A 26,565-nucleotide genomic window follows, 5' to 3' on the forward strand; every position below is an offset into this window, starting at 1 on the left:
CTATATAAATATTATGTCAAAAAAATGGCTGACGATTATGAAATGTCCAAGAGATTTGGATATAAAGCTAATAGTAATTTGGTAATTCAAACTAGTCAAAGAAGCAGAGAAAATGTACCAACAGGAGAAGCAGAGAGTTTGGCTGGGAGGATTAAGTATAAGATGGGAGATTTGGCTAATAAACGAGCGAAACCTAAAATCAAAGAGAAGAAACATGTTAAAAAAAAATCAAACAGAAGCATTGTTAATGAAAATGACTCGGGTAATATCTTAGATTTAGATCTTCGAAGTGCAGGAAACTCCTATACTCCAACTACAATGGAAACAAGACTTGCTTATGATGAGTTATTAGGGATTTTGACAGATATTCTAGGGTCTCAACCAAGCAAAATATTGGAAGATACAGCTTTTGAATTGCTTATAGTTCTTAAAAACGATGAATTGAGAGATGAGGAAAAATATAAGAAGTGCAAGGAGATAATTATTCAGCTAAATAATACAACATATAGTGATATATTAGATAAAAGCAGGAGAATTGTTGACTTTACTTTAAATATGGAAGAGATGGATGATTCTCAAAATAAGCAAACTGAGGAAGCTTCTGAAGTTGCGGTAATTTTTGATGAAAGTGATTCTGAGAAAAGAAAAGGTGAACTTTCTGATGGAGATGATGACAGTGAAAACGATAGTGATACTAGTGAAAGTGATGATGAAGAGGATAACGATTATGATGATGATAATGAATACTACGAAGAATATGAAAACGATGTCACTTTGGAAATTGGAAAGGACGAGGCTGAGAATTATCTCAATGATGAGAATTATAGTCGTGATAATGATTATAATGAGAATCATGAGCATTCAGGATATATTCGATTAAAGAACAAGGATGAATACCTAAAGGAAAATGAAGATCCCGATATTATTGAGATTAGGAAATTGGATGCTTATTGGCTACAAAGAGAGCTATATTCACTTTTTCAAGATGCAGATAAATCCTTGGATATGGAAAAGGAGATCATTTCTATTTTGAATTTAGAGGATGATCAAGAGTGTGAGAATTCTCTTGTTATGATGTTTAATTACGAGCATTTTAATTGGATTAAGAAAGTCTTAAAAAATAGATGGAGTATATATTTTTGTACAATACTTGGTCAGGCACCTTCAGATTCTGAAAGGGAAAAGATTATAGATAGAATGAGAAATCATCAAAAAGGATCAGAAGTCTTAGATTTATTTAGTAAGCCTTCATTATGGAAAAACAAGGATTCTGATTTTTTTAAATCAATTAATAAGTATATTGAGGAGACTACGGGTGTTATGACTGGTTTAGATGATGAAGATAAGAATCTAATAACTTCTAGAAAACCTCATGGAAAACTTTTAGATCTTGAGAGAATATATCAAGAACAGAGTTTGAATTTAAATTTAAGCACAAAAGTAGTACTTCCTCAAGGATCTGAACGTATAGAAAATGCTGATTATGATTCTATTACTATTCCTCCATCAAAAAGACAAATTAAGGAAAAGCAAAGATTAATTTCTATTGAAGAGCTTCCAGAGTGGAGTAGGGAATGCTTTAGATGTGTATCAGTATCATATTTGAATGAAATTCAAAGTAGAGTTTTTGAGACAGCTTTTAAAGATTTTGAAGAAAATTTGTTAGTTTGTGCTCCAACAGGATCAGGTAAGACTAACATTGCTATGCTTTGCATTTTGAATATAATTTCACAATTTATTGAGCCTCAAAATAATGGAAAATTTACATTGGACACTTCTAAATTCAAAATTGTATATGTATCACCAATGAAAGCTTTGGTATCGGAACAAGTTGAATCCTTAAGAATTCGACTAAGACCTCTTGGGATTCTAGTAAATGAGATGACAGGCGATACACGAATTAGTAGATCACTTATGGAAATGACCCAAGTATTCATTACTACACCAGAAAAATTTGATGTTGTCACTAGAAAATCTACTGATGGTCTTTCTGAAAAACTTAAGTTAATCATATTTGATGAAGTTCATATGTTACACGACTCCAGGGGATCAGTATTGGAAGGAATTGTTGCAAGATTTAAGAAAAGTTTTACAAGATTAGTGGGATTGTCAGCAACATTACCCAATTTTATAGATGTTGCAGAATTCCTAAATGTTAATCCAAAAAGAGGTCTTTATCATTTTGGTCCAGAATTCAGACCTGTTCCTCTTTTACAAACATTTATTGGTATTAAAGCAAAGAAGGGGTTCAAGAAGTTGCAATTAATGAATAGCCTTGTATATGATACAGTAATTAAAGATATAACAAATCATCAAATTTTGGTTTTTGTCCATTCCAGAAAAGATACAATTCATACTGCAAAATACATTAGAGATACTGCAACAGAAAATGGAATGCTTAATTTGTTCTTTTCTGGAAACAATAATGTTTCTAGAGAAATTATTTTGGATGAAGTTAATAATATCAAATCGAATAATCTTAAAGAAATATTACCTTGTGGAATTGGTATTCATCATGCAGGATTAGTAAGATCTGATAGAAAAGTAGTTGAAGACTTATTTTCTGATGGACATATTAAAGTTCTTGTTACCACAGCAACTTTAGCTTGGGGTGTAAATTTACCAGCTCATACTGTAATTATTAAAGGGACTCAAATTTATCAACCAGAAAGGGGAGAATGGACAGAACTTTCACCTTTGGATATGTTACAAATGATTGGAAGAGGAGGTAGGCCTCAATACGATAATAACGGCCATGGAGTTGTTATAACAGATTTTGATCATTTAACTTATTATCTTTCTTTGTTGAATCAACAGCTCAATATAGAATCTCAATTAATTCCAAAATTACCAGATCTTATTAATGCTGAGATATCTCTTGGTAATGTTCAAAATAAAAGAGATGCTCTTGATTGGATTAAAAAGACTTTCTTGTACATTCGAATAATTAGAAATCCAAGTTTGTATGGTCTTGATATTGATGAAATTATTGACAAATCCAGACAAGATAAGGATTTAGTTGCTGAAAATAAGGATGCTTTAGAAGAAGAAAGAGATCTAGCATTCAAGAATGCAGTTGAGTCTTATTTAATAAAATTGGTAGAAACAGCTCTTGATAGATTAGAGACTTGCAAGCTGATTCAATACAACCATAAAGATGGACATGTTGGATCATTAATGCTTGGAAGAATTTCCTCTCATTTCTATTTATCACCAGAAACAATTCAAGATCTTGATAAGCAATTACTTCCAAATTTATCTGAAATTCAACTTTTTAGATTATTTTCAACTTGTAAAGAATTCAAATTTCTTCTTGTTAGAAATGAAGAAAAGATTGAATTGGAGAAGTTGGTGGATAAAGTTCCGATACCTATACAAGGAGTGGGATCCAGCAATGTTGATGGTAATGATAATATTGGCAATATGGTTGATCTTGATACTTTTACTAAAGTTAATGTTTTACTTCAACTTTATATAACAGGGTCAAGATGGATTAATGCAAAACTAACTCTTCTCTCTGATCTTCACTTTATTGCTCAATCTGCTCCAAGAATATTCAGAGCTATTTTTAACTTGGCTATTAAAAGAAGGTGGTCAACGTTGGCTAGAAGATCACTTAAGATTGCAACAGTAAGTTAAAATAGTGAATGAATTATTAACCTGATGTAAATTATGTTAATAATATGATGATAAAACGTTTAAAATTCTTGTCACTACCATTGAAATATTCATATTATTATATGAATTTTGAAAATAAATAAACGTAAAAATCTGATTAATCAAATTTATCATATTTTCTGAATGGTTTAATAATTTATCACAATAATTCTTTCCTTAATTAATCTATTTTTTAGATGATAGAAAGAAGATCTTGGGAGGCTATGCTACCTTTAAGACAATTTAAAGGTATTTCCGAAGAAGTTGTTAAAAGATTAGAAAAGAAAGACATTAACTGGAATACTTACTACAGCTTTACCAGTAATCAATTGGGTGAAATGCTCAAATCTTCTAAATTAGGTAAGTTTTTTCAATTTTGCTAATTCCACATCTTTTGCATTATTTCCAATATAATTTAATAATTAATATTGGAACAGTTTCCCGCCAAATTTTGCATGAAAATGAATTTTGTAAAGATGATGACAAAAAAAAAACAAAATGACAAGCATATGTCTGAAAGACATAAATTTAAAAATCATGGTGAAATTGATTGATTAGTTATTGAAGTGTTGCCAGTACTTCTTGATTAAAGATGGAAAGCTGCGTTTTCAATAGCAATGAAGTAATTTAATCATGATTTTTATTTTTTTATATTGATGTTAAAGTTTTTTTATATTGGTCTGATTTATTCAAATTAACTCTTTGCATGCAGTTATAAATTTATTTAGGCGGGAAAGCTTTATGCAGTATGTGGGATAGTTAAAAGGTTAATAAGAAATTACTAATTATTTAAAATAGGTCCCGTTTTATATAATTTGATAAGAAAAATACCAAGATTGGAGATATCTGGAAATATCTTCCCAATTGACTCGAAAATTTTACAGCTAGATTTGGTTATTAAATCTAATTTTATATGGGATAATAAGATTCATGGTCAATCAATGACAGGAGATATTAATACAGATGAAATAAATACTGGCGAAACATTCTGGATTCTAATAGAAGATTCTGATGGTGAATATTTATATCTCTCTGACATGATAGTAGTAAGACCATCATTGAATGAGATTTCCAATAATAAAAATGAAAATGAAATATTTATGCAAGATGAATATTATTTAAGTTACCAGATATTCTTAGAAAAGAAAGGTGTAAGAAAAAATTATGACCAAGACGATGTAATTCCCCCATTTATATTTGTAAGGGCTATTGCTGATAAATGGTTGCATTCAGAAACGAGTATTTCTGTACCAGTTGAGAATAAAGTAATATTACCAAATATCCAATATGAAAATACTGAATTATTAGATTTACAACCAATTAGAGTAAAAAAAGCATTTTCTGAATCTGGATTTGAGGTGTATTTGAGGAGGATGTTTAGTATTGGAGATAATGATAAAGAATTTGATCATCAAAGCTATGATTCATTAAAATTAAATGGCCTTCAGACACAATTGTTTAATTTGATTTACAATTCAGATAAAAGCTTTTATTTATCATCACCTCCTGGAAATGGTCAGTTTATTTGTACTTGTATGGGAATTTTGAGGGAGATGAAACAAGATTCAAAATTTCAGTCCAAAAATTTCCAAGTACTATTCTTATCATGTAATAAGGATAAAGCTGATTATTATGTTTCTAAGTTCGAGTCAATTTTTGGTGTGAATCAAATAGTTTCTGGTTTGAAAGGAAAGACTCCAGTCCAAATTGAACAAGAATTAAAATCCAAGAGTATAATAGTTTCAGATATTGAAACATGGGATAATCATGTTGGAAAAAAACTTACAAAGATACGTGATCTTGTTAAGAAATTAAAACTTTTGGTTATTGATGGTATTGAGTTTATTAATAGCAATAATTCAAATGGCTCTGTAATAGAATCAGCTATTTCCAGAATTAGATATATTATTACTCCTTTGAATTTGAAAATAAGAATATTTGCATATTCAAAGTGTATTTCTAATGCAAATGAGGTTTCTGAATGGCTGGGAATATCAAGGGAGAATGTATTTTCTTTTGATCAAAATATATTCAATGAAACTATTAATAAGAAAGTTATTGCCTTTGATTCTTATTATCGTTCAAGCCGTTTTCAAATGATGTTAAAGTATCTCAAAGATAATATCATTTTGCAGTTAATTAATCAACCTAAAGAAGAAAAGAAAACTTTAATAATATTTGTTTTGGATTATGAATTCTGTTTAAGCTTGGCTAATGAGCTATCTTTATTTATTGTCTCAGAAAGTGATCAACAAGAAGAAGGTGTTACTGAATATAATTCTTTATTAAAATTCTCAATACACAATGGAATAGGTTTTTTGTATAAAAATCAGTCATTTAAGGAAAAAGAGTATATTTTATCACAATTTAATGATGAAAAGATAAATATTATCATAGCTTGTGAAGATATGAAGAATTCTATTACTCTCAAATTTGATTATGTTGTTGTAATGGATACAAAGAAAATTGATTATGATGATAATAAGGGTTCGCTCATTAATTCAAAAATACGTAAAACTATTGATTATTCACAATTTGATATACATCAAATGCTAAGTAGATGCAGAAATCAAATGGATCATTATTCCAACTTTATTTTATTGTGTTCTTCAAATAAACAAGAGTTTTATGAATATACAATTAATAATTCTTTGCCTTTAGAATCAAATATTGATTTTGGTATCATTGATTGCTTAAATACAGAAATTGCTTTGAAGACTATTAAAACAAAACAAGATACTATAGATTGGATTACTTGGACATTATTTTATAGAAGAATTTCAAAGGTAAGTTGTTTATTTAACTATTAAAGCGTATATAAATATATATTTATATATGAAGATTCTATATGTGACTATTATTAAAAAAGATATATTATTAATGGGAAAATTAATAATTTGGATTTATTTCATTTATTTGATGATGACAATTTGTTTTAATAAATGACAATTTTATATGATTGTAATATTTTTTATATACATATTCGTACTGTCTGAGAGTTATATTCAATTTATTAAATTTAAAATAAATCCAATAAAAATTAATAATATACCAACTGTTGTCATATTTTGACACAAATTATTAATAGTTGCATGATCTTGGCGCCAATTTGGTAATATATATTTATATACATTTAATTAATATAAAAACTTTTTTAATTCACATTTCTTTTTTTATAGAATCCAACTTATTATGGACTAACAGGAAATACAAGCGTTCATATTTCAGATTACTTATCTGAATATTTGGAGAGCCTTTTGGATTCATTATCTGAAGCAAAATGTATACAAGTTGATGGTAAAGAAAATGATGAAGATGGTGATAATGAAAAAGAGGAAGAAAATGAAGATGATAATGAAGGAGATGATACGGTGGTATCGCTAAATTTGAGCTTAATTTCAGCATTTTATAATTTGAAAGTTTCTACTATTGAATTTATTAGTAAGAATTTGAGCGAAGATGATACCTATGATAGTCTAATTCAGTTAATTTCGATGGTTCCTCAATTACAAGAAGAATGTCTGATAAGAAAGGGGGATAACCAGATTTTAGATCAATTATGTAGGGATCTGAACTTAAATTTAATGTCAAATACTGAAAGTTCTAAGTCATCATCATCTTCAAATTACCAACATAGAAGCTTAACTTCAAGAAAGATCCAAATACTTTTGAATTCATATATAAAACGTCACAAATTTATATTGAGCAGACCATTGGTTAAAAATGATTTGATAGATATATTGCGATTTGTAATGGATTTATTATTTGCAATGGTTGATATATCAAGTTCAAATGGCTGGATTAATACTTGTTTAAGAATAATGGAACTTTCACAAATGTTAGTTCAAGCAATAAGTAACCCAGTAAATGATAAATTAATGCAACTTTCAATGTTAATGAATAAAGATCGAATTCGAATATTTAAGGAAAGTGGCGTTACTGATATTTATGATTTAATTAATATGAACGATGATGATAGAGATGAATTATTAACAGAAAAACTTTCTTTAAGTGAAAAGGAAATATCTCAAATTGCTCAAGTTTGTAATGATTTCCCAATTATAGAAACTGAATATACTATTCTTGGCTGTAATGATTTGAATGAAAAAAATAAAAGAAGAAGATTAGATTCAGATAATTCCACTAATACAAAAAATGGAGAAACTCAAAGATTATTTGAATGTAATCCTGAATCTGAACTAACTTTATCTATTGATATATCAAGAGATTTTAGTTCTAATGAAGAAGAAGATAATGATTTGAAAAATCAAAATGATATTAAAGATCAAGAAATTTATCCATGTATCGTTAAGAATTTGAATTATTATCCTCTTGAAAAGGAAGAGAATTGGTGGGTTATCTTAATAAAAATTGCTGTTCCAAATTCATCAAAGGAAAATAAGGATGATGAAAATGAAGATGAAATTTTGTCTATAAGAAGAATACAACTTAATAAAATAAGTAATCAAGTATTGTTAAAGTTTAACTCAATTGAAGATTCTGGTATGATTACAAACTATAAGTTACTGGTTATTTGTGATAGCTACATTGGATGTGACCAAGAATTTATGTTTTCTATCAAGACAGTAGAATCTTAATATATTTATAGCTTTCTTTATTATTATTTTTTTAATTATTATTTTACTAAAATTTAACTTCAAATATATATAAACATGTTAGTTTCAAATTTAAATTTTCAGCCTAAATAACTATAAATAAATTCTCCATCTATACAAATATGAATATTTCGAATTACGTGTATTCAAATGCATATTTGCATGCATGCATATTTGGCTATTTTATGTGGATAATTACACGTATGGCGGGAAATGCAAGAATCATTTTCTACTTTTTTTGATAAATTTGAGAATATTTCCCATGCTTTGATCATCAGTGACATCATTTAAATCATTAATATTATGGTTATTGGAGTTTCTTTTGTTCTTGTTTTTTTTTGAAATCTTGGTATTGTTTGAAACATTTTTATAAGATGATGATTCTTCTAGATTATCAAGAATATCAATTTTTTCGTCAATAATATTACTAAATAGTTTTCTTGTTTTATCAATTTTCTCATTAACATTATTCCAATCATCTTTTTTATTAAAGCTCTCAATCTTTAGACTTTTAAATATTTTAAAATTCTTGCTCATAAGTACATCCTTTCCACCTCCTTGTTCTTCATTAAGTAATTCTTCAACGATCATTTTTCTGAAAAGATTATCAGAAGCATAAAACATTGCAATAATAGCATAATTGCATATTCCTGATAGTACTAAATTTAAAAAGTTTCCAAAATAACTTTGAATCCATCTTTTCTTAAGAGATTGAGGAATGTTACTAGTAGATGAAACTAATGTTTCAATCATCCTAATTCCAAAAGGAACTTCAAGAATATCTTTAAGCATTATATTCTTGTGTTTGCTAATAAAATATGTAATACCAGAAGTTAAGGGATGAATTGTATCTGCTGGAAACTTTGATAAAGAGCTAATCATTAAACATCCTTGAGAAGTTATTTTCAACTTTTTCTCTGCAGATTCTGTCTCTGACTTAGAGCTATCATTTTCTTTCCCTTCTAATAATAACAATTCACTCTTCTTCTTTTGAAATATTAAGCATGAAAATGTGTATTGATAATCTTCACTTGAATCTATTTCTATTGACTTCCATAATTTTTTAGTTAAATATTTGTATTCACTTTGTAATCTTCTACAATTATCTATTAGAGAAATTAATATATCTAAAAACTCTTTTTTACTTATCATCTTTGAGAAATCTAAACATTTCAATATTGGAATAAATTCCTCACGTTTAATTCTATTACTCTTTAAAAGATTTAAAATTATATAATGTCCATATTCTGAATCTAATATATCATTTAAGAATAACTGATCATATTGTTCTTTAGAGATTGTATGTGAATTAATCCAAATAACTAAGAATTCATATGGAATCACTTCTAATAGTGCTTCTAATAATCTACTCTTTAAATTTGAATTCATCCAATTTCTAGTTGAATTTGAAAGTAATCTTGAAATCTTTTCAGAATCTACATCTCCATTTTCATATCCAATAATTATATCTTCATCAGTTTCTTGTCCATTTGTTATAATAATTGTTAATATTGTATTAAATAATTTTACTAATTCAGCATTTTTTTGTGGATTTAATTCATTCAATGCTCTAATAAACAATATTAAAGATGGTAATCCATAAGTATCTCCTATAATACCTTCAAAATCCTCTTTAAGAGATTTTAATAGTTGAGATGATAATGATGTATCATCCATATTTGAAGAAAATACTAAGTCTTTCAACTCTTTAATACTATTACATTCATATGTTTTATATTTGTTTTGACTCTTTCCACTATACTTTTGTTTATTAGCTTGATTCCTTTTTCCTACATTTTCTAATATATAAGTCTCCATATTGTCAATACTCATAGTTACTTTCCCCATAGTAATATTAATAACAGTTCTTCCTACATGACTTGCTGTAGAATTAGTAAATATTGAAATCCAACCCAAAGTATCTCCCATTTTTCTTACAAATTCCAAAATCTCTTCTAGTATTAAACTTCTTTCTTCATGAAAAATCTTCTTCTGTTTTAGAAAACTTAACAGTATTGCAGAACTTTCTAATGCTGTCTCTGTTACATGAGATCCATACAAATCAAAAATACTTTGTTCTACATGTTTTAATATACTTTTTTGAATAAATATATAATTGGATATACAATTCTTTAATCTTTGAAATGCTTCATTTTCCTCAATCATTTTACTTTTCTCATTCAATATATCAAAGTTTATTGAATCTATTAATCTCTTGATACTTAATATATTAATACTAAGCATTAATTCAAAAATCTTACTGCATCTTTGATCACTCATTAAAAAGACTTCAACATCTTTCTTCCTCATATCCTCAATAATTCTATCAACTAGTACTTCACAGCCTTGTTCATCATTCAATAAATCACCTGTTAATATCATATCTTTGATTTTTTTATAGTAATTCAGAATTTCCATATAGTAATTCTCATCTTCTTGATTTACTTCAACATTATTAGTGGTTTCCTCTTTTTTATCTTTAGAAGTTTTTTCTTTATTAGCTTTTTCTTTTCCCATTTTCAATAATATTTCCTAATAATAAATATTAAATTCTTCAAATAAATTTTAAATTTTTTAAAGTTTAATATAAATAACGCTAATATTAAGTTGTTGATGATTTATCTATAATTTTATTGATACAATATATTTATTAGGGAAAAAAGCATTTAAGTAGATATACTCAATATTGAACTATCTCTTTATATCACTTTTAATTTTTTTTTTTAATCTTTTTTTGACATTATCATGAAAAAAAAAATAATTCAAAAGGCCCGCCTTTTAAATTTTATTATTGCTATACCGGCATAAGGTACCGAATTAAAAAAAAAAAAAAATGGTAAAGATAAATTAAATAAATTTAAAAATGAAAAAAGAATTATAGAAAAATTTAGTATTTTCTAAGACCACCCATAAAGTTTCGTGGATCTGGTATATTTCCATTAAATTCAGCATTTGAAAAATCGAATCCTGGATTCTGTTTTACATATATAATATAAATATTTTAAATAATATTTATTAATTATTTATTTATTTATTTTGTTTAACTTACCTCTCTTTGGAATCTTTCTAACATCATTTGCTTTTTCATATTTTCCTGTAATAATTTTTCAATTTAATATGAATAGTTAAATCAATTATTAAGTAGAGAAGGGAAAGATAATTAACTCACAATATCAATGGAATTCAAAGAATTTTCATTACTTGCAATTACTGAATTCCAAACAGATCCTTTTCTCATCTTTGATAGTTGTACAATGAGTTCATTGTTTTCTGAATAATTTGGGAAAAAATATGGAAAATAATAAGGTAATGACAATGGTTTAATATTAATTCAGTTATTTTATATTAAAAACAAAAATTAAAGAAAAGAAATCAAATAAACTTACCAATATACCATAATGATTCTGAAGTATCAATTGTATCAAAGAGAGTATCCTAATAAATGTGAATTGAATTAATAGAAAAAAGTTAAAGTTAGGTATTAAAATCATGAAAAGATATCTTAATGATAATACTTTCTTTATTTTAAACTTTTCAACTTACATCAAAAATATCATAGTTGGTAGATTTATTCTGTATTTTCAGCTTATTACACATTATCTTTACAGATAAATCTTCTTTATTCATTTTATTTTTACTATTTATATCTTTCCCTGAATTTAAATATACATTTTCTACTGTAAAATATAGAATAACTTCGTCTAAATTTTGCTCCCAAGTATATTTTAATCTTCCTATTATAGAAAGAAAGTGGATAATACGATAAATTTAGGTTTTTGATTAATTTCAGTTTACACGTAAAATTGCATGCCAAACATATATAAATTAGCAACTTACCAATATCATCAAAACATGGAGCCCGTATTGATTTCATAATTGTATAAAATATAAATCCTAATTATATACTTTTTTCCTGAATCTTGTTCACAATTTATTAACTATTTAAACTTTCAATAATAAATTAAGCAATGTGGCTGTGCAAATTAATTAAAAAAAATAATTTTTTTGTGAGAATGTTTCCCGCCAAAACTTCGGTCATTTACAAAATATATAAGAAAAAATAAATAAGAGAATAAAAAAATATCAACAAAGGAGAATATTTGACAGAATGGACGATAGTTCAAAGAAAGTGGACGATATTGAGGTCTTAGATTTATTAAGAAAATCAAGAAATAGAGTATTGAAAGATTCAGATGAAAAAAATATTGTTGATAATGAAATGGAAAATGAAGATATGGATATAGATGAAGACGAAGAGGAGGAAGAAGAAGAAGAGGAGGAAGAAGATGAAGAAGAAGAGGAAAAGTTAGAAATGACAAGCGATTCAGATTCTGCGCAAAGTGATGAAAGACCAGAATTTGAACGTGAAGCGGAATTAGCAAAAGAATACGAAGACGAAGCTCAGGCTAAAAGAAAGTACGAGCTATTATACAAAAATAAGAGGAGTCCTTCAAATAAGCAGGATTCTGCATTAATGAAATTACGTAATGCAAGACAGAGAAAAATTAAAGGAATGAGACTTACACCATCAGAAGATGAAGAAGACAGTGAAGAAGAAGAATATCAGGGTAAAGATTCCGACGAAAATGATAATACAGATAGTGAAGACGATGATGGAGATTATTATGGAGAATATGATAGTAGACATCAAAAAACTGATAAAATTAGTAAATCCAAAAGAAAATTAAGACATTCTGAATCAGATTCTGAAGAATATGATGATGATAATAACAATTATGAACGATTAAAATCAAAAGGACAAAAAAGATCTAGAAGAAATTCCTCTAATATTCAAAAAAGTAACCTATTTGATGATGATAATCAAAATCAAGAAAGAATGTTAAGAAGATGTGAAAAAGTACTTGAATCAATTAATTTAAAGCTAATGAAGTCTGTACATTTAACAAAAGATAGAATAGAGTTCATGTTAGAACATCCAAAGTTTACTGAATATTTATGTGGGAGCTACGTAAAAGTACCAATTATTAATCCATCCACAAATAGTGAGATTTTCTTAACATGTGAAGTTTTTGATTCTCATATTAGTGATGAAAATCAATGTGTATTAACTTTACAGAGAGGAGGATCTAAGAAAGAGTGGGGAATTGAAAGTATTTCAAACAATATATTCACAAATGAAGATTTACTTGAATGGAAAGCAATGATTAAAGAATTCTATTCCAATGATCCTGATTATATTTTATCATTACCAAGAATACTACAAAAAAAAGCCAGGGATTTAAATAATTTTCAATATGGAGATGACGATATTGCTCTTATTCTTGAAAGAAAACAAAAGAAAGCAAGTACCCAATCTTTATCAGGTAAAACCTTAATTGAAACAAGAACTAACTTACAAACGCAAATTAAACAATTAGAAGCTCAGCTTAAAAATATTGGATTGGATAATATTGTTAGAAAATCTAAACTTGCTAAAATTGATCAATTACAACAAGAATTAGAGCAAACTATTAATCAAATTGAGAAACTTAAATTACAAAAAGAAATGATCCATCCTGATAAATCTCTTAGAATCACATCTTCTAGATATATTGGAGGAGTACAAGGTAAAGGATCTGGTACTATGCCTACATTATTTAATAAGTCAAACTTAAGTGAAAATAATATGAATAATGGAATCACTACAGCTTCTAAAACTAACAAAACTTGCAATTCTTTATATAAACTTATTTTTGATCCAACATCTCCAAAAAATTATTCTAAAAATAACCTAGGTTCTGGCGCCATTTCCAATAATGACTATAATCATGCAAAATCTCAATTATTTTCATCAAATTCTAATCAAAACACAGAAATTCATTTTGGGAGAAGAGAATGTAGACCTTCTGTTATGTGGGAAACAAAGAGAAATAAGCCGAATACAAGACAACCAATAAATAGTAAAATTGAATCTTCTGATATTCAAGAAATTTCATTAACACCATCTGACCAAAATAACAATAAACCATCTGATTATGTTATTATTCAAGACATTGAAACATCTAAAAATTTTTCCTTAGAAACAGAAGAAATTATTTCTGATTTTAAAGATTTCTTTTCAAAAATTGACTTGAATCTTATAGTATCAGCCAGAAATAACTCTCCTGTTTGTGTTCCTCCTATATATGATAGTTTCTGGAATCCTTCAGAATTCAATGCTATATCAAAAAACAATAAAGATCTCAACTCCGAATTTCAAGAACTTGTTAAGTTAGTAACAAATCCTTAGATATGTTCTTATTCATTAGAATTCTTATAATTATTTTTTTTAATTATTAATTTTATATAAAAACACGTCATCAATTTACTATTTATTGCTTATTATTACTTAATAAGTTTGGCGGGAACTTTTTAGATACCCCACAAATATTAGTACAATAAAGGAAAATATGAAATAAAAAAAATTGGTTAAAATAGAAAATAAGAAGAGGAATTGTTATAGAGTTTTCATTATTTTACGAAAAACTCTGCTTCCAAGTCTTTAATATTAAAATTGACAAACTAGTTATGTTTTTATAGTCAAGATAAGAGATATTCAAATGGGTAAGACCCCTATATCAAATAATTTGTTAAATAATAGAAATTGTGATAATCTCAATGAAATAAGAGGTTACCATAAATTATAGTAAATATGTTAAATGAAGAGTATTGGAAATCCAAGAAAAGCGATGAGGCTTTGGTATTAGTTAAAAATGTCGATCCCAAAGAATTGACAAGTATTTGTACCATATCCCCATTTAAGCTTAAAGAGGAATGGTTAAATTACTTAGTGAAATTAGATAATTATGAGAAAGAAATTCTAATTGGCCAGAATTGTAAATTAATTTGTGGATCAACAAAAGATTCAACAATAAAGATTTTTTGTGAGGAAGATGAAGACGAATTTTTGTCTTGTTTTAATATAGTAAATGTAAATACGCATGAGAAGGTTGAATATAATATTAAGAGCATTTATAGTATTATTAGACAAGAAAGTATGGAAGAACTAAGATACAGTTTGGAAGATGATTCTTCATTAGAATCACTTTATAAAGATATTATAATAATCATAAATACAGAAAATAAATTATTGTCTTGCAAGATTCCCTTGCATTATATATTAACTTTGTATATAAGGAGTCGGATTAGAAGAATTAGAGAAAAGCTTGGAAACTATCAAAATTCCGATATTAGTGTCTCAAATATTAGAAAAACTTTATGGATTTATCAAATAGAGAATATTAGTGGTACAAATTTAATTTCTTGTTATAACATTAATAATGTTTATCCTTATATACTATTAATTTCTAAAGATGAAGAAAAAGAGTTCAAAATGAACCTTTGTTTGATTTCACTAAATAGAATGGATTTTGAACTAAATATGGAATTTGAAAAGACAGGAAATCCTTTGAATATTATTTGTTATAACAGCTTTATTTTGGGAGATAATTCATCTTATTTTGAGATTCTTGAGAATGGAATTGGATTCTTTCCGTTAAAATCCAGTTATATTTGGGTAATTACAACAAAAAAAACAGTAAGTGAGAGGATATTAGAAAATAATGATAATAATAATGAATTAAGGTTGGATAAAGATATCTTTGACAATAATGAAAATGAAGAATTAAAAATAGAGGATCTTTCAGAAAGCTCAAGTTGTTGTTTCTATTTATTTGAATCAAATAGAAGTGAAATAAAACATAGAGGGAATATGTTATGTACAAATTATGATATAGAATTTTTTAGGATCTTGAATTTGACTTGTACAAATGAAGGAAAAGATCAAACAGGAATTAAAGAGTATATAATAAGAACAGTTTCTTCAACAAAAAATCCGAATGGTTTGTTTTGTTTTGATTTCAAGCTCAGAATAAACCCAAATAGTTCAGAAAGTGACAGGATGGTCATTTTGTCATTAATTTTCATGCCAATTTTGGAAAGAGAAGTTGATAGACACATTGATAATGGAGATACAAGAAATTATTTGAACTATTCTTTTGGAAACAATGATGGCAAAAGTCTTAATAGAAGCAAAAATGATGAGGTTAGTTCATTTTCTAGAGGATATAATAATTTAAGAATCACTACTTTATGTGTAATACCAAATTATATTCTTTTATTATTTGGAAGAAATATAGAAAATGAATTACGTGAGAATTTTCCTTTGATATTTTGTGGATTATCAAATGGTGAATGGAGAACTTATAGTATAAAATCATCATTAAAGACAAGGAGGAGTGAAATACAAGACAAAATTAACCTAAGCACTGATGATATTGGATTTTTTGTTCTTAAAGGAGTTCACTTACTAAGAGGAGATGAGCTTTCTATAAATAATCAGCTTGATGGCTTAAATTTAAGTATTACCCCTTCATGCTGGAGTTTTGATCGTAATACCAAAATGTCAATACTATCAGTGGCAGCATCAAATAGTATTGGTAATGTATTCTTGTGGTGTTTAGAAAATGAGAGAAGACAGCTTCCATCAAAAAATATACTTTCTAAAAAAAAAGAAATAACAAAAGAGAAGAACATAAGCTTTGAAATATCATCAAAAGAGATAGAATCAAAGCTCAGCAATATAAAAAATGAGCAAGATAAAGAGAAAAGAGGTTTAATATCGTCAAATAAAGTTTCAAAGAACAAAGATATTCTGAAAACTATGGACGAACATATTAGAAGAATTGATGAAAGGTTGAGAAAAGTAAAAATTCAAGAGGAAATAATCTCAGACGCTGAGAGACGTCGAGAAAAAGTGAGAAAAAATAAGGAAAAGTTGAAACCAAGGAGGAAGCTAACGAAAGAGGAAGCCGCCAATTTTGTTCCAGACTGTTTGAGCAGGTCAGTTAGCCCCAGAAAAGGATGTAATTCCTGTAACTACTCAGACCCTGATGAGAAGAAGCCATTTTTCTTTAAATCAAAATATGATAATTTTGACCATAAAAGATATAGAAGCTACTATAAGGATAATGATCACGAATATCTTTTCCAATTAAATAATTTTCTAAATATAGAGTGTATTTACAAGTCTAAATTGTTCACAGAGGCAGGAAACAATATTAAAAACCCACAAATTTTTAATGAAATTGTTGACTTTGATCGTCTTTGCTCTAAATGGTCAAAAAATATTAGTGACGATATTCATTTCGATGAAATTTTAAATGAATAATAACCTCAGAACAATATTTATTCCATTTTCCTTTTTTTTGCTTTAGAACATTTCAAATCTTCAGTTTTACATAAATAATATTATTAATTTATCATTCAATTATTCCGATTTTTTATTTGATTTTTAACCATTTCCTCACTTATTGCATGCATGCAGTATTTAAATTAATGTGGTCAGGTCAGGCGCCAAATTTTTATATTAAGAAGAAAATTAAATTATATTTTGTATTAATAATTAATATAATTGTTTATGTTATAGGTTTGGGTTTAAGTTTAAAAGAAAGAAGCAAGTATAGTTTTTATTAAAGAATATCCAAGATAAATAATTAATATCAGTGTTTTTTTTAAGAAGATAGACGTATTATGCAAACACAACTTTTGATAATTAGGTTAATTTGAGTGATAATGCGCTGAAATGAGTAATACTGTGAAAACTGTAACTACAATAAATGAACAAGTAATTGAAGTAGTATCAAATTTGGAAACAAATAAAATTTCAGAAAAACTAGAGGATATATCCACTAAAGTTAATCAACTATTAACAGGTTATATAAGTAAAGAAAATGATGAATCAAGTGTAAGTAGCCAAGATGAATATGAAGGTCAAACAAGTGAAGAAACAAGCCTTAATAAGTGTTTGAACGCCAAATACAAAAGCGCAAACTATGAAAGCGAAAAAGAATCAAATCCAGTAGATAATTCAGAAACAACTAGTAGAGGCAAAAGGCATAAAAAAGATACTAGTGATAAATAAGAAGTAGAATAAAACTAGTAATAATAAAATTATTAGTCTCCCAAAGACTAGATTGACTATGTGTGTAAGTGTTTTCTACTTTTAGTAACTAAAACTCTAAAATACCAAGCTTCTTGATAATTAAGCTATAATTCCTAATCTACCTGGATAGTAGTTTGTAGCTGGGAAGGAAAATTCAGCTTCTTTGTTGGTAAGTCTCTTGTAAACTGCACCAAAAACATCAACTTTATCGGCGATATCCTTATCCTTATCTTTAGGGTCAAGGATTACCTTTAATAAAGTACTTCCATCAACACGGTATCTAAGACGTTTTCCAACAATATCACTTGGACCACAGATATCCTCCAACAATGCATCATGTACAGCTGTAAGTGTTCTTGATCTTGGTCTTGACTTGAAACCATATTTACGATAGTTTCTTGGTAAGATTGATCTTTGACCAATCATAACAACTGGGCACTTAAGTTTCTTCTCTAATTCAGCAATGATACGTCCTTGAATCTTACGTACATATGCCATGAAAATTGCATATGGAACAAATACTGCAACTGCCTTTCTTGAACCACAATCAATTTCCTTTGCAGTTGAGAAAACTACTGATTGAACGATCGCTTTCAACTCCTCGTCATTGCTTGATGATTCGATGTCTTGGAAGCATCTCTCAACATCCTTTTCCAATTGGGTGAGTGGTGAATCGTTCTTCTTGATACACTTTCCTTTCATTGTTAGAGTATGTTATTAGCCAGCCTCTCAACTACAAAAAAACTGTTCTAAAGTTAATGCCTTTATTTAATTCTTGTAATTTAACCCTTTTTTTTTACCTGGTACTTTTTTAGGCGCTACCTTTTTTTTCCTTGCTTTTGTTTGTCTCAAGTTCCTTTTATTTCCAAAATCATTGGCGCCGTCTTTAATAAAATAAAGCGCGCGCGCGCAAATGCATGTACTCCCGCTTTATAATTTTTCTATGTATTTGTGCATGCAATATTGTTCAAGATGCTTTATGAATTATAAATGTTTATCAAATGAAATATAAACAAAAGGTTTAATTATAGAATTTAATTAATATTTCAAATATTTTGAATTTGTCAACTGAAATTTATTTTAAGTAAGATTTAACTATTAGTTTGATTTTTTTTTTTAAATTAAATCTGTGTAGAAATTTAATTCAGGTACCTTAGTACCCAAAAAAAAAAAGAATTTATTCTAAGAGCAATATAAAATAATGTTAAATTAATAATTATTGTTATATTAAATTTAAAAAGTGGCATAATTATATCAACATTTGTCTTTTTTTTTTTAATAATTTTTGAATATTTAAAAAATAGTCATTAGTAATTCGTCTAAAAATGATTTAAAAAAAAAAAAAAAAAAAGAAATACTATACATCAAAATATCAATAAAACTACATCTTTGTATAATAAAATGAATTAATAACTTTTGAAAGCATACTCTAATTAATGATTTTTTTTCTTTTGTAAAACATGCAAATTTAAATATTAATGTGTGCGTGTGAATTTAACTCCAATATTAAAAGTTATTCGAGTATTTAAAGTTGCAAATTAAAAAGAAAAAAATTAAAAATAACAACTAATTGATATTATTTGAATAAACCATTATAATTCTTTATTATGGTTTATTTTGCAATAAATTAGGAAGAAAAAAAAAATTTTATTATTAATTTCTAATTGGCATTATTTTGAAGAAATAACAATTTAAAATGCATGCAAGAAGATTAAATAGCACAAAACTTGAGGAAATAACATATCTCCCAGAGGAAGAAGATATTCTAATTTGGCATTCAAAGAGTTTAGAAAGTAAAGAAAAAAGTAATCTAGAACATCGACATTCTAGTAAAGCCAAAAAGAATTCCAATAATTTAAAACTGCAGACAAAATTGATTTCTTCCCCAGATACTGAAAAACAAACCAAACTAGTAAATAAATTCCATACAATTCCAGAGGACTCAAAAACTAGTGTTTTTGATCGTCTTCTAGATCCAAAGCTTTACACTGGAATGCATAAATATAGATTTGACAAAGATGGAAATGGACTAGGAAAAGCAGGTAGAGAATATTTATTCAGGGAGGATGGATATACTGAAAGCACAAAAAGAAAGCACGAAGTTGTTAGCTCCTCAATTAAGAGACATTCATATGCAAATATTTCCAGTAACGACTTCTTACAAAAAGCTAAAGTTATTTGGCTTTATAAAAATGGGGATAAATATGATAAAGGAACAATTTATTATGTTAAACCATATATCAGAAATATGACCCAACTACTTAATGAAATCAATAGGGTAAGTCCAATCATTAATTCTTTTATTATTTTGCATTAATTTTTTGTTCACACTCCAGAATGTCAGACTTTTAGGCGGGCCCGTCAGAGCATTGTATGATCAGGGGTTAAAACAAATTAATGGTGTATCAGAAATTGTAGATGGGGCAAAATATTTGTGTACTTCCGGAGAACAGCCAACATCAATTGAAAAGTTGGAAAAATTTTTGAGTTATTGGATAATTAATAAATGATTTTTCAATATCTTTTGTAGATGATAAAGATATCTCGTTGACATTCGTATTTACAACTTATTTGAAATTATATTTTACTAAAGAAAAAATTATTAAAAGTTTGTATATAATAATAACAGTAATAATAAGAAATTAACTAATTATAATCATTAATATTGAAATCTTGTTTGAATTTAAAGGAGAAATCAATGTATGATATTTCTACTCCAGAAACCCTAACTAATTGAATTTATGAATCTTTACTAGATAGGCGCATTCAAAGTATAAACTGAGTGGAAATATTGACATTAGAATTTGCTCGATTTCCATTATTGAGCTTTTCATTAGAAATGTTTGTCTAATTAATTACCATATCTTTTGCATAGATTTTGCCAAGCATGATATGTAAAATTGGAGATAATTCCAGTATTTTTCTCAAAATCAGACGAAATACTTGAATTGGCCAAAAAAACTAAAACCTTCTTGTCTTTACTTGTATTATTCTTAATGACAGTATTTGGAGAAGTAATTGAAATAAGGGAATCTTTTAGCAAAGATAATAGTGAAAATAAATTAAAACATGTATTTGCAAAACCATATTGTTGATCTTTTTCTAAAACAAGCTCCCATAATTCAATACCCTCATTATTTATATCTTTTTCTTGTATTTTATTCAATAACTTATTTTTGAATTCCTGTAATATTTGAATATTTTGTGTATCGTGAACATCTTCATCTTCTAAGGTTTTTGTTTCTTTCGATATTGTATTCTTAGTCCTGTTATTAACAACTCTAACCCTTTTTGCAGGTGGCTCACTATGGGTTTCTTGACTGAGTAAACCTTGTAATGTGTTAAATTTAATATTGTTAATTGGGAAAACGTTTATTGTAAAATGATCATTAAACCATCCATTCCAATTCAATTTGACAAATTCATCATCATTTTCTGTAGGAAAGTCAGAATCCTCCTCAGATGTATCATTTTGCTGAGGCTTTTTATTCATGTATTTATCTTTCCAATTTTTTAATATGTTTCTTAACAATGAGTTTTGAGATTGTTTATATATCTTGTTATATCTTTTTTCATTTACAAGTGCCTTTACTGATCCAAATTCACAAAGTAGTGAAAATGTCCGATAATCAGACTCACCAATATTTTCAAAAAACTCATCATCTTTTAATACATATTCTTTGTATTCTGATCTCTTCTGTGGATCGCTTAGAAGGTCTTGATTTTTCTCAATTGCCCTTGTTAATTCTCTTATTTTTGAATGAATTGGCTCACCCTCCATTGCCATTAACTTAAAATCTACTCAAAATAATATTTTCATTGCTGAAATAGCAAAAAAATTACAAAAAAAGTTAACTTCTACTTAGTTTCCAAGAATAACTTGATATTATTATTATTATTATTTTTTTTTTCCAATTTTCTATACCGGTATTACCCACATTTTAGGCGCCATACATGTAATTTGCATGACAAATTTTGCATTTATTATTGCATAATGGCTGACAAATTTTAAATAAATAGTTGAAACCAAAATCACAGATTAGTCTCGAAATTGAGTAAGTTATAAAATAGGAAAAAAATGTAATAAAATTGGAAAGGATTTAAAGATTATACAAAGAAGAAAAATAAAATAACTAGGATAGGAAGAAAGAATTAAATAATTCAAATAATGTCAGAATAAAATAATAACCAAGATAATCGTTTCTGAAGAATAATAAACTAAGCATAATTATTATGTATACTCATATTTTTAAGAATATATATTTATATGAACAATAAAAGTACATAATAAGTCAATAAAAATGAAAAAAAATTATCATTTTAAAATAATAACGAATTTGTTGTTAATATTATTTTTATATAAGATTGAAGTTTTTGAATCTGTTGAAATTGAAGGCATACAACTAATAGGAAAGAAAAATAATGGAATTACATCATTCTATAATATCAGATATGGTGTAGCAAATCGTTTTCAACCACCCAAATTATTATCAATTACTGAAGCTGTAATTATGGACGAGGATAGAACATCCAAAATTCCAAAAAGCTATGATTTATCAACAAATAAAGGCTCATCATGTCCTCAAGACTGCTCAGATACTCAGCAAACAAGTCAAAAGACTTTTCTATGTAGAGGAACTGAGCCTGAAACTCAATCTGAGGCTTGCTTAACTTTGAGTGTATTTACAGCAACTAATCAGATTGAGGAAATATTGAGCCAGTTTTCTACTGTTGCAAAACATGTTTCTTCAAATAATACTCAAATTAATATGCTTTCAAGTGTAAATAATACTCTTATGAATAATCTTAATAAACAAAAATCAACCATATCTTCAATTGTACAAGCTAATATGTCATCTTTAAAGCCTGTCTACGTTTTTATTCATGGTGGATTATACCTATTTGGATCTTCCAATTCTGAAACTAACTTTGGAGAAAAACTTGCAGAATCTGGAGCTGTAATTGTTACTATCAATTATAGGCTTGGAATTCTTGGATGGTTAAGAACAAAAAATCTTTCATCTGGAAATATGGGATTTCTTGACCAAAGAATTGCTTTAGAATGGATTCACAAATACATTGTAAATTTTGGAGGTGATCCTAATCGAATTATTCTTGCAGGACATAGTGCAGGAGCTAAATCAGTATTATGCCATTCAGTTACTGAAGAAAGTAATAAGTATTTCTCAGGTGTAATCATCCACTCTGGAGCTCTCTCTCAAAATGAAACTGCTCTTAAAGAGGCGGAAAATATGGGTGAAATGGCTGAAGCCATTGCATCTGAAAAGTGTCTTGCAACTATATTAAGCTGTACAACTAAGCAATTATTGGAAATTCAAAAAGAGGTTAGAACACAAATAGTTCGATCTAATCCATCCAAAGCTCTTCATTCTTGGTCTCCAATTGTTGATGGAGTTATTATCAAGGACTCTTGTAGAAATCTGGCATTATCTGGATCTATTCCTAAAAATATCAATGTAATTATCAGTACAACCAATTCAGAAGGTGTTCAATTCTTTAGATCATTTATTGCTTATTTACCAGCAATTTCAAGAGGTCTTGCTACTAGTAATTTTGCTTTTAGGTACCTAGTATCAAGAGTATTTGGCCCAAAAGCAGGAGAAGCTATGAAAATATATAGTAATAATAACTTTGCAAATTCTGCATCAATAGCTTCAGATTATGAAATATCTGATCCAAATTATGATTTGCAAAATAATACTAATATTAATCATGATAATTCTTCCTATGTTAATAATGAAACAATATCCAATCCTATTGAAATTCAAAAAGAGGATAATGAAACTATGATTGGATTCAAAGCTGATGATATTAAATATGCAGATAAAGAAAATAATCAGATTGTTTCTAGTTCTGGATTTAATTTGTTCCAGGTTGGAAGAAATAGAGATGAAGAAAAGTGGAATGGTATAATTGATGATCCTGTGGCTTTAGCATATGCAAGAATGATTGGGGACTTTATATATAGTGTAAGTTTTTTTATTAAACAATATTTTATTCAAATTAATCCTTTATTTATTTCAGTGCCCAGCAAGAATGTTCATTAAGAAGCTATCACAGTATAATCCTAATGTATATGGCTACTTTGTTAATAGTGGTTTTAAATGGACTGAAGGATTAAAGAAAGGATATGAAGTTAATAATAGTTCTTTTATTTCTGGTAAGTTTTAAAGATTTCATTCATTTACATATTAATATCATTTCTCTTTTCAAAGAAATATTCCAAGCTCCCAAGTTTTCACTGAGAAATACTCCAAAAGGAGTAGTATGCCAAAACGACGATGTTGCCTGTAAAACTTATGTATATGATTGTAGCGATACCAGATTAGTTTGCCATATGGAAGATATGATTTGGTTATTCCAGACTTTTCCAAATAAATTGAATGATAATGTTGATCGAGTTTTTATTAATGAGCAGAATCTAGCTTTAACATTTTTCTCTCAATTAATTAAAAAGTCTTTGGGAGAAACTGAGACTCTTTCAAAAAAACAACAACAAATCTTCAGAAAGTCATCTTTCCCTGAATCTCTTGATATTTCTCCAGATGTTAATTCTTGGGATTCATTTTCTGATGGAGGTAAGTCTAAATTATCTTTTTTTCCCCCTAAAAGAAAAAATCTTACAATTTGTAATTAATTTTATAGGTAAAATACTTCAGCTTAATGGTAACAAGACTGAATTAGTTTCTGATTTCAAATCAGAAGAATGTGAGCTTTGGGAATGGAGAAATAATGACTTATCCATGACTTTCCACCAACTAATTGATTCAAAGACTATTCCACAATCAAAGAATAATGTTGATAGTAATACCTTCACTGGTGTCAGCAGAAATGATGAGAATGAAAGTAGAAATCTGAATATTAATCTGTTAGATGAAAACATTGAAAATCCTAATAGCAGCCTTTCAGATGATCAATTCAGTCAAATCTCAATCTTAACTCAAAATGATACAAAAAAAGATATTTCAGATAACTCCAATATTAATGGTAATGAGGAAATTTAATGATTATTAATTGATTTATGTATATATTATATATATATTTATATTTTTTACGCAATAAAAATATATAGATTCTTAAACTTCTCAATGAAATAATCAATAAGTAATAATCGTTCTTATAATATTATTATCATTATTCTAGTTTCTAATTTAGATTCCTAAATAAACCATTTTGATTTGCCGAAAAATCCAATTTTGGATAAATCAGTATCAATGTTTCAAAATACAAAAGATATTCAATTTCGTATTTCATGAAACTTTAACTTGAGAACCTTGAAAGTAAAGCTTCATAAAATATGCATCTTCCTTATCAGCATAATACTTGGCTTCTATACTATCTACCTTGTAATTTAATGCCTTTTGATACAAATTCTTTGCAGTATAATTTGAAATCCTTACATGCAAACTGCAGTATGGAGCATTATATATACTCTGCATACCATGATGATTTTGTGTAAGTAGCTTCTTTGCTAACCCAAATCCTCTATGTGTTCTTAAAACTGCTATTGAAGTAATATGTCCATGTAGGGGATTTGAATCATCTTCAATCTTGCCAAGAACATACCCTACAGACTTGTTTGGGTCATTTGAATCGGTTGCTATATCCAAAAGTTGTGGCCAAGTCATTGAATGATAATAATAATACTTAATTTGGTAGTTCTCTGGTAAACAGTACAAATTGTTCTGTTGTATTGTGAACAAATCATCTATTGTGGCTCTTCTAATACAAGCCATTCCTCCCCCAAAATTTTGTGTCTATCTTAGTTCTATTCCTTAATTCTTTGTTTCTAATTTCTTTTAACTCTTCTCCTTCTTTTCTATCCACACCTGATCTTATTCTAATTTTCTTATTATATTTGTGCATTTTTCTTTTATTTCAACTTGCTCAATTTTGGCGCCACAACTTCCCGCCTTTTGAAAGGTTGAATTTCGACTAAAACAAAAATAAGAGGTTAATATTAGGTAGGAGGGCCAATTAGAAGAAAGAAAAGTGTGGTGAAACAAGAGGAAATATATTGAGCAGAAATATAAGTGATAGTCAGTTGTATTTTTTTGTGTGATAACATTATTACGGGTTTTATTGAGTCAGTAATAACAGTCTTATACTAGTATTAAAAAAAAAAAGAGTAAATAGGCATTTTGATAAATTAAGGACGGGTAACTTTGATGATAAAGCATTTTTAGCTTAAGGAGAGAGTATTTTGGTCAATTATAAGTTTATGGTTGGCTAATTTTTATGCAGTTTATGTATAGAATTCAAAGTGAGTAGCTTTGAATATCAACAAGGGCGAAAGCCCTTTATATATCTATTACTATTGTATATCAATATAATTATTACATTAAATGT

General features: G+C 27.5%; 14 protein-coding genes and 1 non-coding gene across 15 annotated transcripts; 10 read left to right on the forward strand and 5 right to left on the reverse strand.

Moving 5' to 3' along the window:
* Positions 1-24: 24 nt before the first annotated feature.
* Positions 25-3,639, forward strand: cgd5_2960 (the record flags this gene model as incomplete). Its single annotated transcript, XM_626231.1, has 1 exon — positions 25-3,639. The coding sequence occupies one exon, from the start codon at positions 25-27 to the stop codon at positions 3,637-3,639; it is 3,615 nt and encodes a 1,204-aa protein (XP_626231.1).
* Positions 3,640-3,679: 40 nt separating this feature from the next.
* cgd5_2965 lies at positions 3,680-3,777 on the forward strand (the record flags this gene model as incomplete). The annotated part of the gene is made up of 1 exon: positions 3,680-3,777. It is a non-coding gene; the product is annotated as a snoRNA (small nucleolar RNA).
* Positions 3,778-4,598: 821 nt separating this feature from the next.
* Positions 4,599-6,467, forward strand: cgd5_2970 (hypothetical protein; the record flags this gene model as incomplete). Its single annotated transcript, XM_001388240.1, has 1 exon — positions 4,599-6,467. One exon carries the CDS (start codon positions 4,599-4,601, stop codon positions 6,465-6,467), a length of 1,869 nt encoding a protein of 622 aa, XP_001388277.1.
* Positions 6,468-7,151: 684 nt separating this feature from the next.
* Positions 7,152-8,255, forward strand: cgd5_2980 (hypothetical protein; the record flags this gene model as incomplete). Its single annotated transcript, XM_001388241.1, has 1 exon — positions 7,152-8,255. One exon carries the CDS (start codon positions 7,152-7,154, stop codon positions 8,253-8,255), a length of 1,104 nt encoding a protein of 367 aa, XP_001388278.1.
* Positions 8,256-8,495: 240 nt separating this feature from the next.
* Positions 8,496-10,790, reverse strand: cgd5_2990 (hypothetical protein with transmembrane domain within C-terminal region; the record flags this gene model as incomplete). The annotated part of the gene is made up of 1 exon (XM_626232.1): positions 8,496-10,790. The coding sequence occupies one exon, from the start codon at positions 10,788-10,790 to the stop codon at positions 8,496-8,498; it is 2,295 nt and encodes a 764-aa protein (XP_626232.1).
* A 379-nt stretch (positions 10,791-11,169) lies between these two features.
* On the reverse strand, positions 11,170-11,604 carry cgd5_3000 (hypothetical protein; the record flags this gene model as incomplete). Its single annotated transcript, XM_001388242.1, has 3 exons — positions 11,170-11,247; positions 11,323-11,367; positions 11,443-11,604. Coding segments are annotated over 3 exons (285 nt in total), but the record flags the coding sequence as incomplete, so codon positions are not given.
* Positions 11,605-12,327: 723 nt separating this feature from the next.
* cgd5_3010 (hypothetical protein with possible plus3 domain) lies at positions 12,328-14,502 on the forward strand (the record flags this gene model as incomplete). Its single annotated transcript, XM_626233.1, has 1 exon — positions 12,328-14,502. A coding segment is annotated over one exon (2,175 nt), but the record flags the coding sequence as incomplete, so codon positions are not given.
* A 402-nt stretch (positions 14,503-14,904) lies between these two features.
* Positions 14,905-17,421, forward strand: cgd5_3020 (hypothetical protein; the record flags this gene model as incomplete). The annotated part of the gene is made up of 1 exon (XM_626234.1): positions 14,905-17,421. The coding sequence occupies one exon, from the start codon at positions 14,905-14,907 to the stop codon at positions 17,419-17,421; it is 2,517 nt and encodes an 838-aa protein (XP_626234.1).
* A 414-nt stretch (positions 17,422-17,835) lies between these two features.
* On the forward strand, positions 17,836-18,174 carry cgd5_3030 (hypothetical protein; the record flags this gene model as incomplete). Its single annotated transcript, XM_626235.1, has 1 exon — positions 17,836-18,174. One exon carries the CDS (start codon positions 17,836-17,838, stop codon positions 18,172-18,174), a length of 339 nt encoding a protein of 112 aa, XP_626235.1.
* A 120-nt stretch (positions 18,175-18,294) lies between these two features.
* On the reverse strand, positions 18,295-18,909 carry cgd5_3040 (40S ribosomal protein S7; the record flags this gene model as incomplete). The annotated part of the gene is made up of 1 exon (XM_626236.1): positions 18,295-18,909. A coding segment is annotated over one exon (615 nt), but the record flags the coding sequence as incomplete, so codon positions are not given.
* Positions 18,910-19,891: 982 nt separating this feature from the next.
* cgd5_3050 (hypothetical protein) lies at positions 19,892-20,705 on the forward strand (the record flags this gene model as incomplete). The annotated part of the gene is made up of 2 exons (XM_001388243.1): positions 19,892-20,473; positions 20,532-20,705. 2 exons carry the CDS (start codon positions 19,892-19,894, stop codon positions 20,703-20,705), a joined length of 756 nt encoding a protein of 251 aa, XP_001388280.1.
* Positions 20,706-21,046: 341 nt separating this feature from the next.
* Positions 21,047-21,982, reverse strand: cgd5_3060 (hypothetical protein; the record flags this gene model as incomplete). The annotated part of the gene is made up of 1 exon (XM_626237.1): positions 21,047-21,982. The coding sequence occupies one exon, from the start codon at positions 21,980-21,982 to the stop codon at positions 21,047-21,049; it is 936 nt and encodes a 311-aa protein (XP_626237.1).
* Positions 21,983-22,496: 514 nt separating this feature from the next.
* Positions 22,497-24,263, forward strand: cgd5_3070 (acetylcholinesterase'secreted acetylcholinesterase of the alpha/beta hydrolase superfamily'; the record flags this gene model as incomplete). Its single annotated transcript, XM_626238.1, has 1 exon — positions 22,497-24,263. One exon carries the CDS (start codon positions 22,497-22,499, stop codon positions 24,261-24,263), a length of 1,767 nt encoding a protein of 588 aa, XP_626238.1.
* Positions 24,264-24,346: 83 nt separating this feature from the next.
* Positions 24,347-24,853, forward strand: cgd5_3080 (hypothetical protein containing a possible signal peptide; the record flags this gene model as incomplete). Its single annotated transcript, XM_626239.1, has 1 exon — positions 24,347-24,853. The coding sequence occupies one exon, from the start codon at positions 24,347-24,349 to the stop codon at positions 24,851-24,853; it is 507 nt and encodes a 168-aa protein (XP_626239.1).
* A 613-nt stretch (positions 24,854-25,466) lies between these two features.
* cgd5_3090 (N-acetyltransferase subunit ARD1) lies at positions 25,467-25,952 on the reverse strand (the record flags this gene model as incomplete). Its single annotated transcript, XM_626240.1, has 1 exon — positions 25,467-25,952. One exon carries the CDS (start codon positions 25,950-25,952, stop codon positions 25,467-25,469), a length of 486 nt encoding a protein of 161 aa, XP_626240.1.
* Positions 25,953-26,565: the final 613 nt, after the last annotated feature.

Source organism: Cryptosporidium parvum, chromosome 5 (assembly GCF_000165345.1).
Source record: "Cryptosporidium parvum Iowa II chromosome 5, whole genome shotgun sequence".
Lineage (NCBI taxonomy): Eukaryota > Apicomplexa > Conoidasida > Eucoccidiorida > Cryptosporidiidae > Cryptosporidium > Cryptosporidium parvum.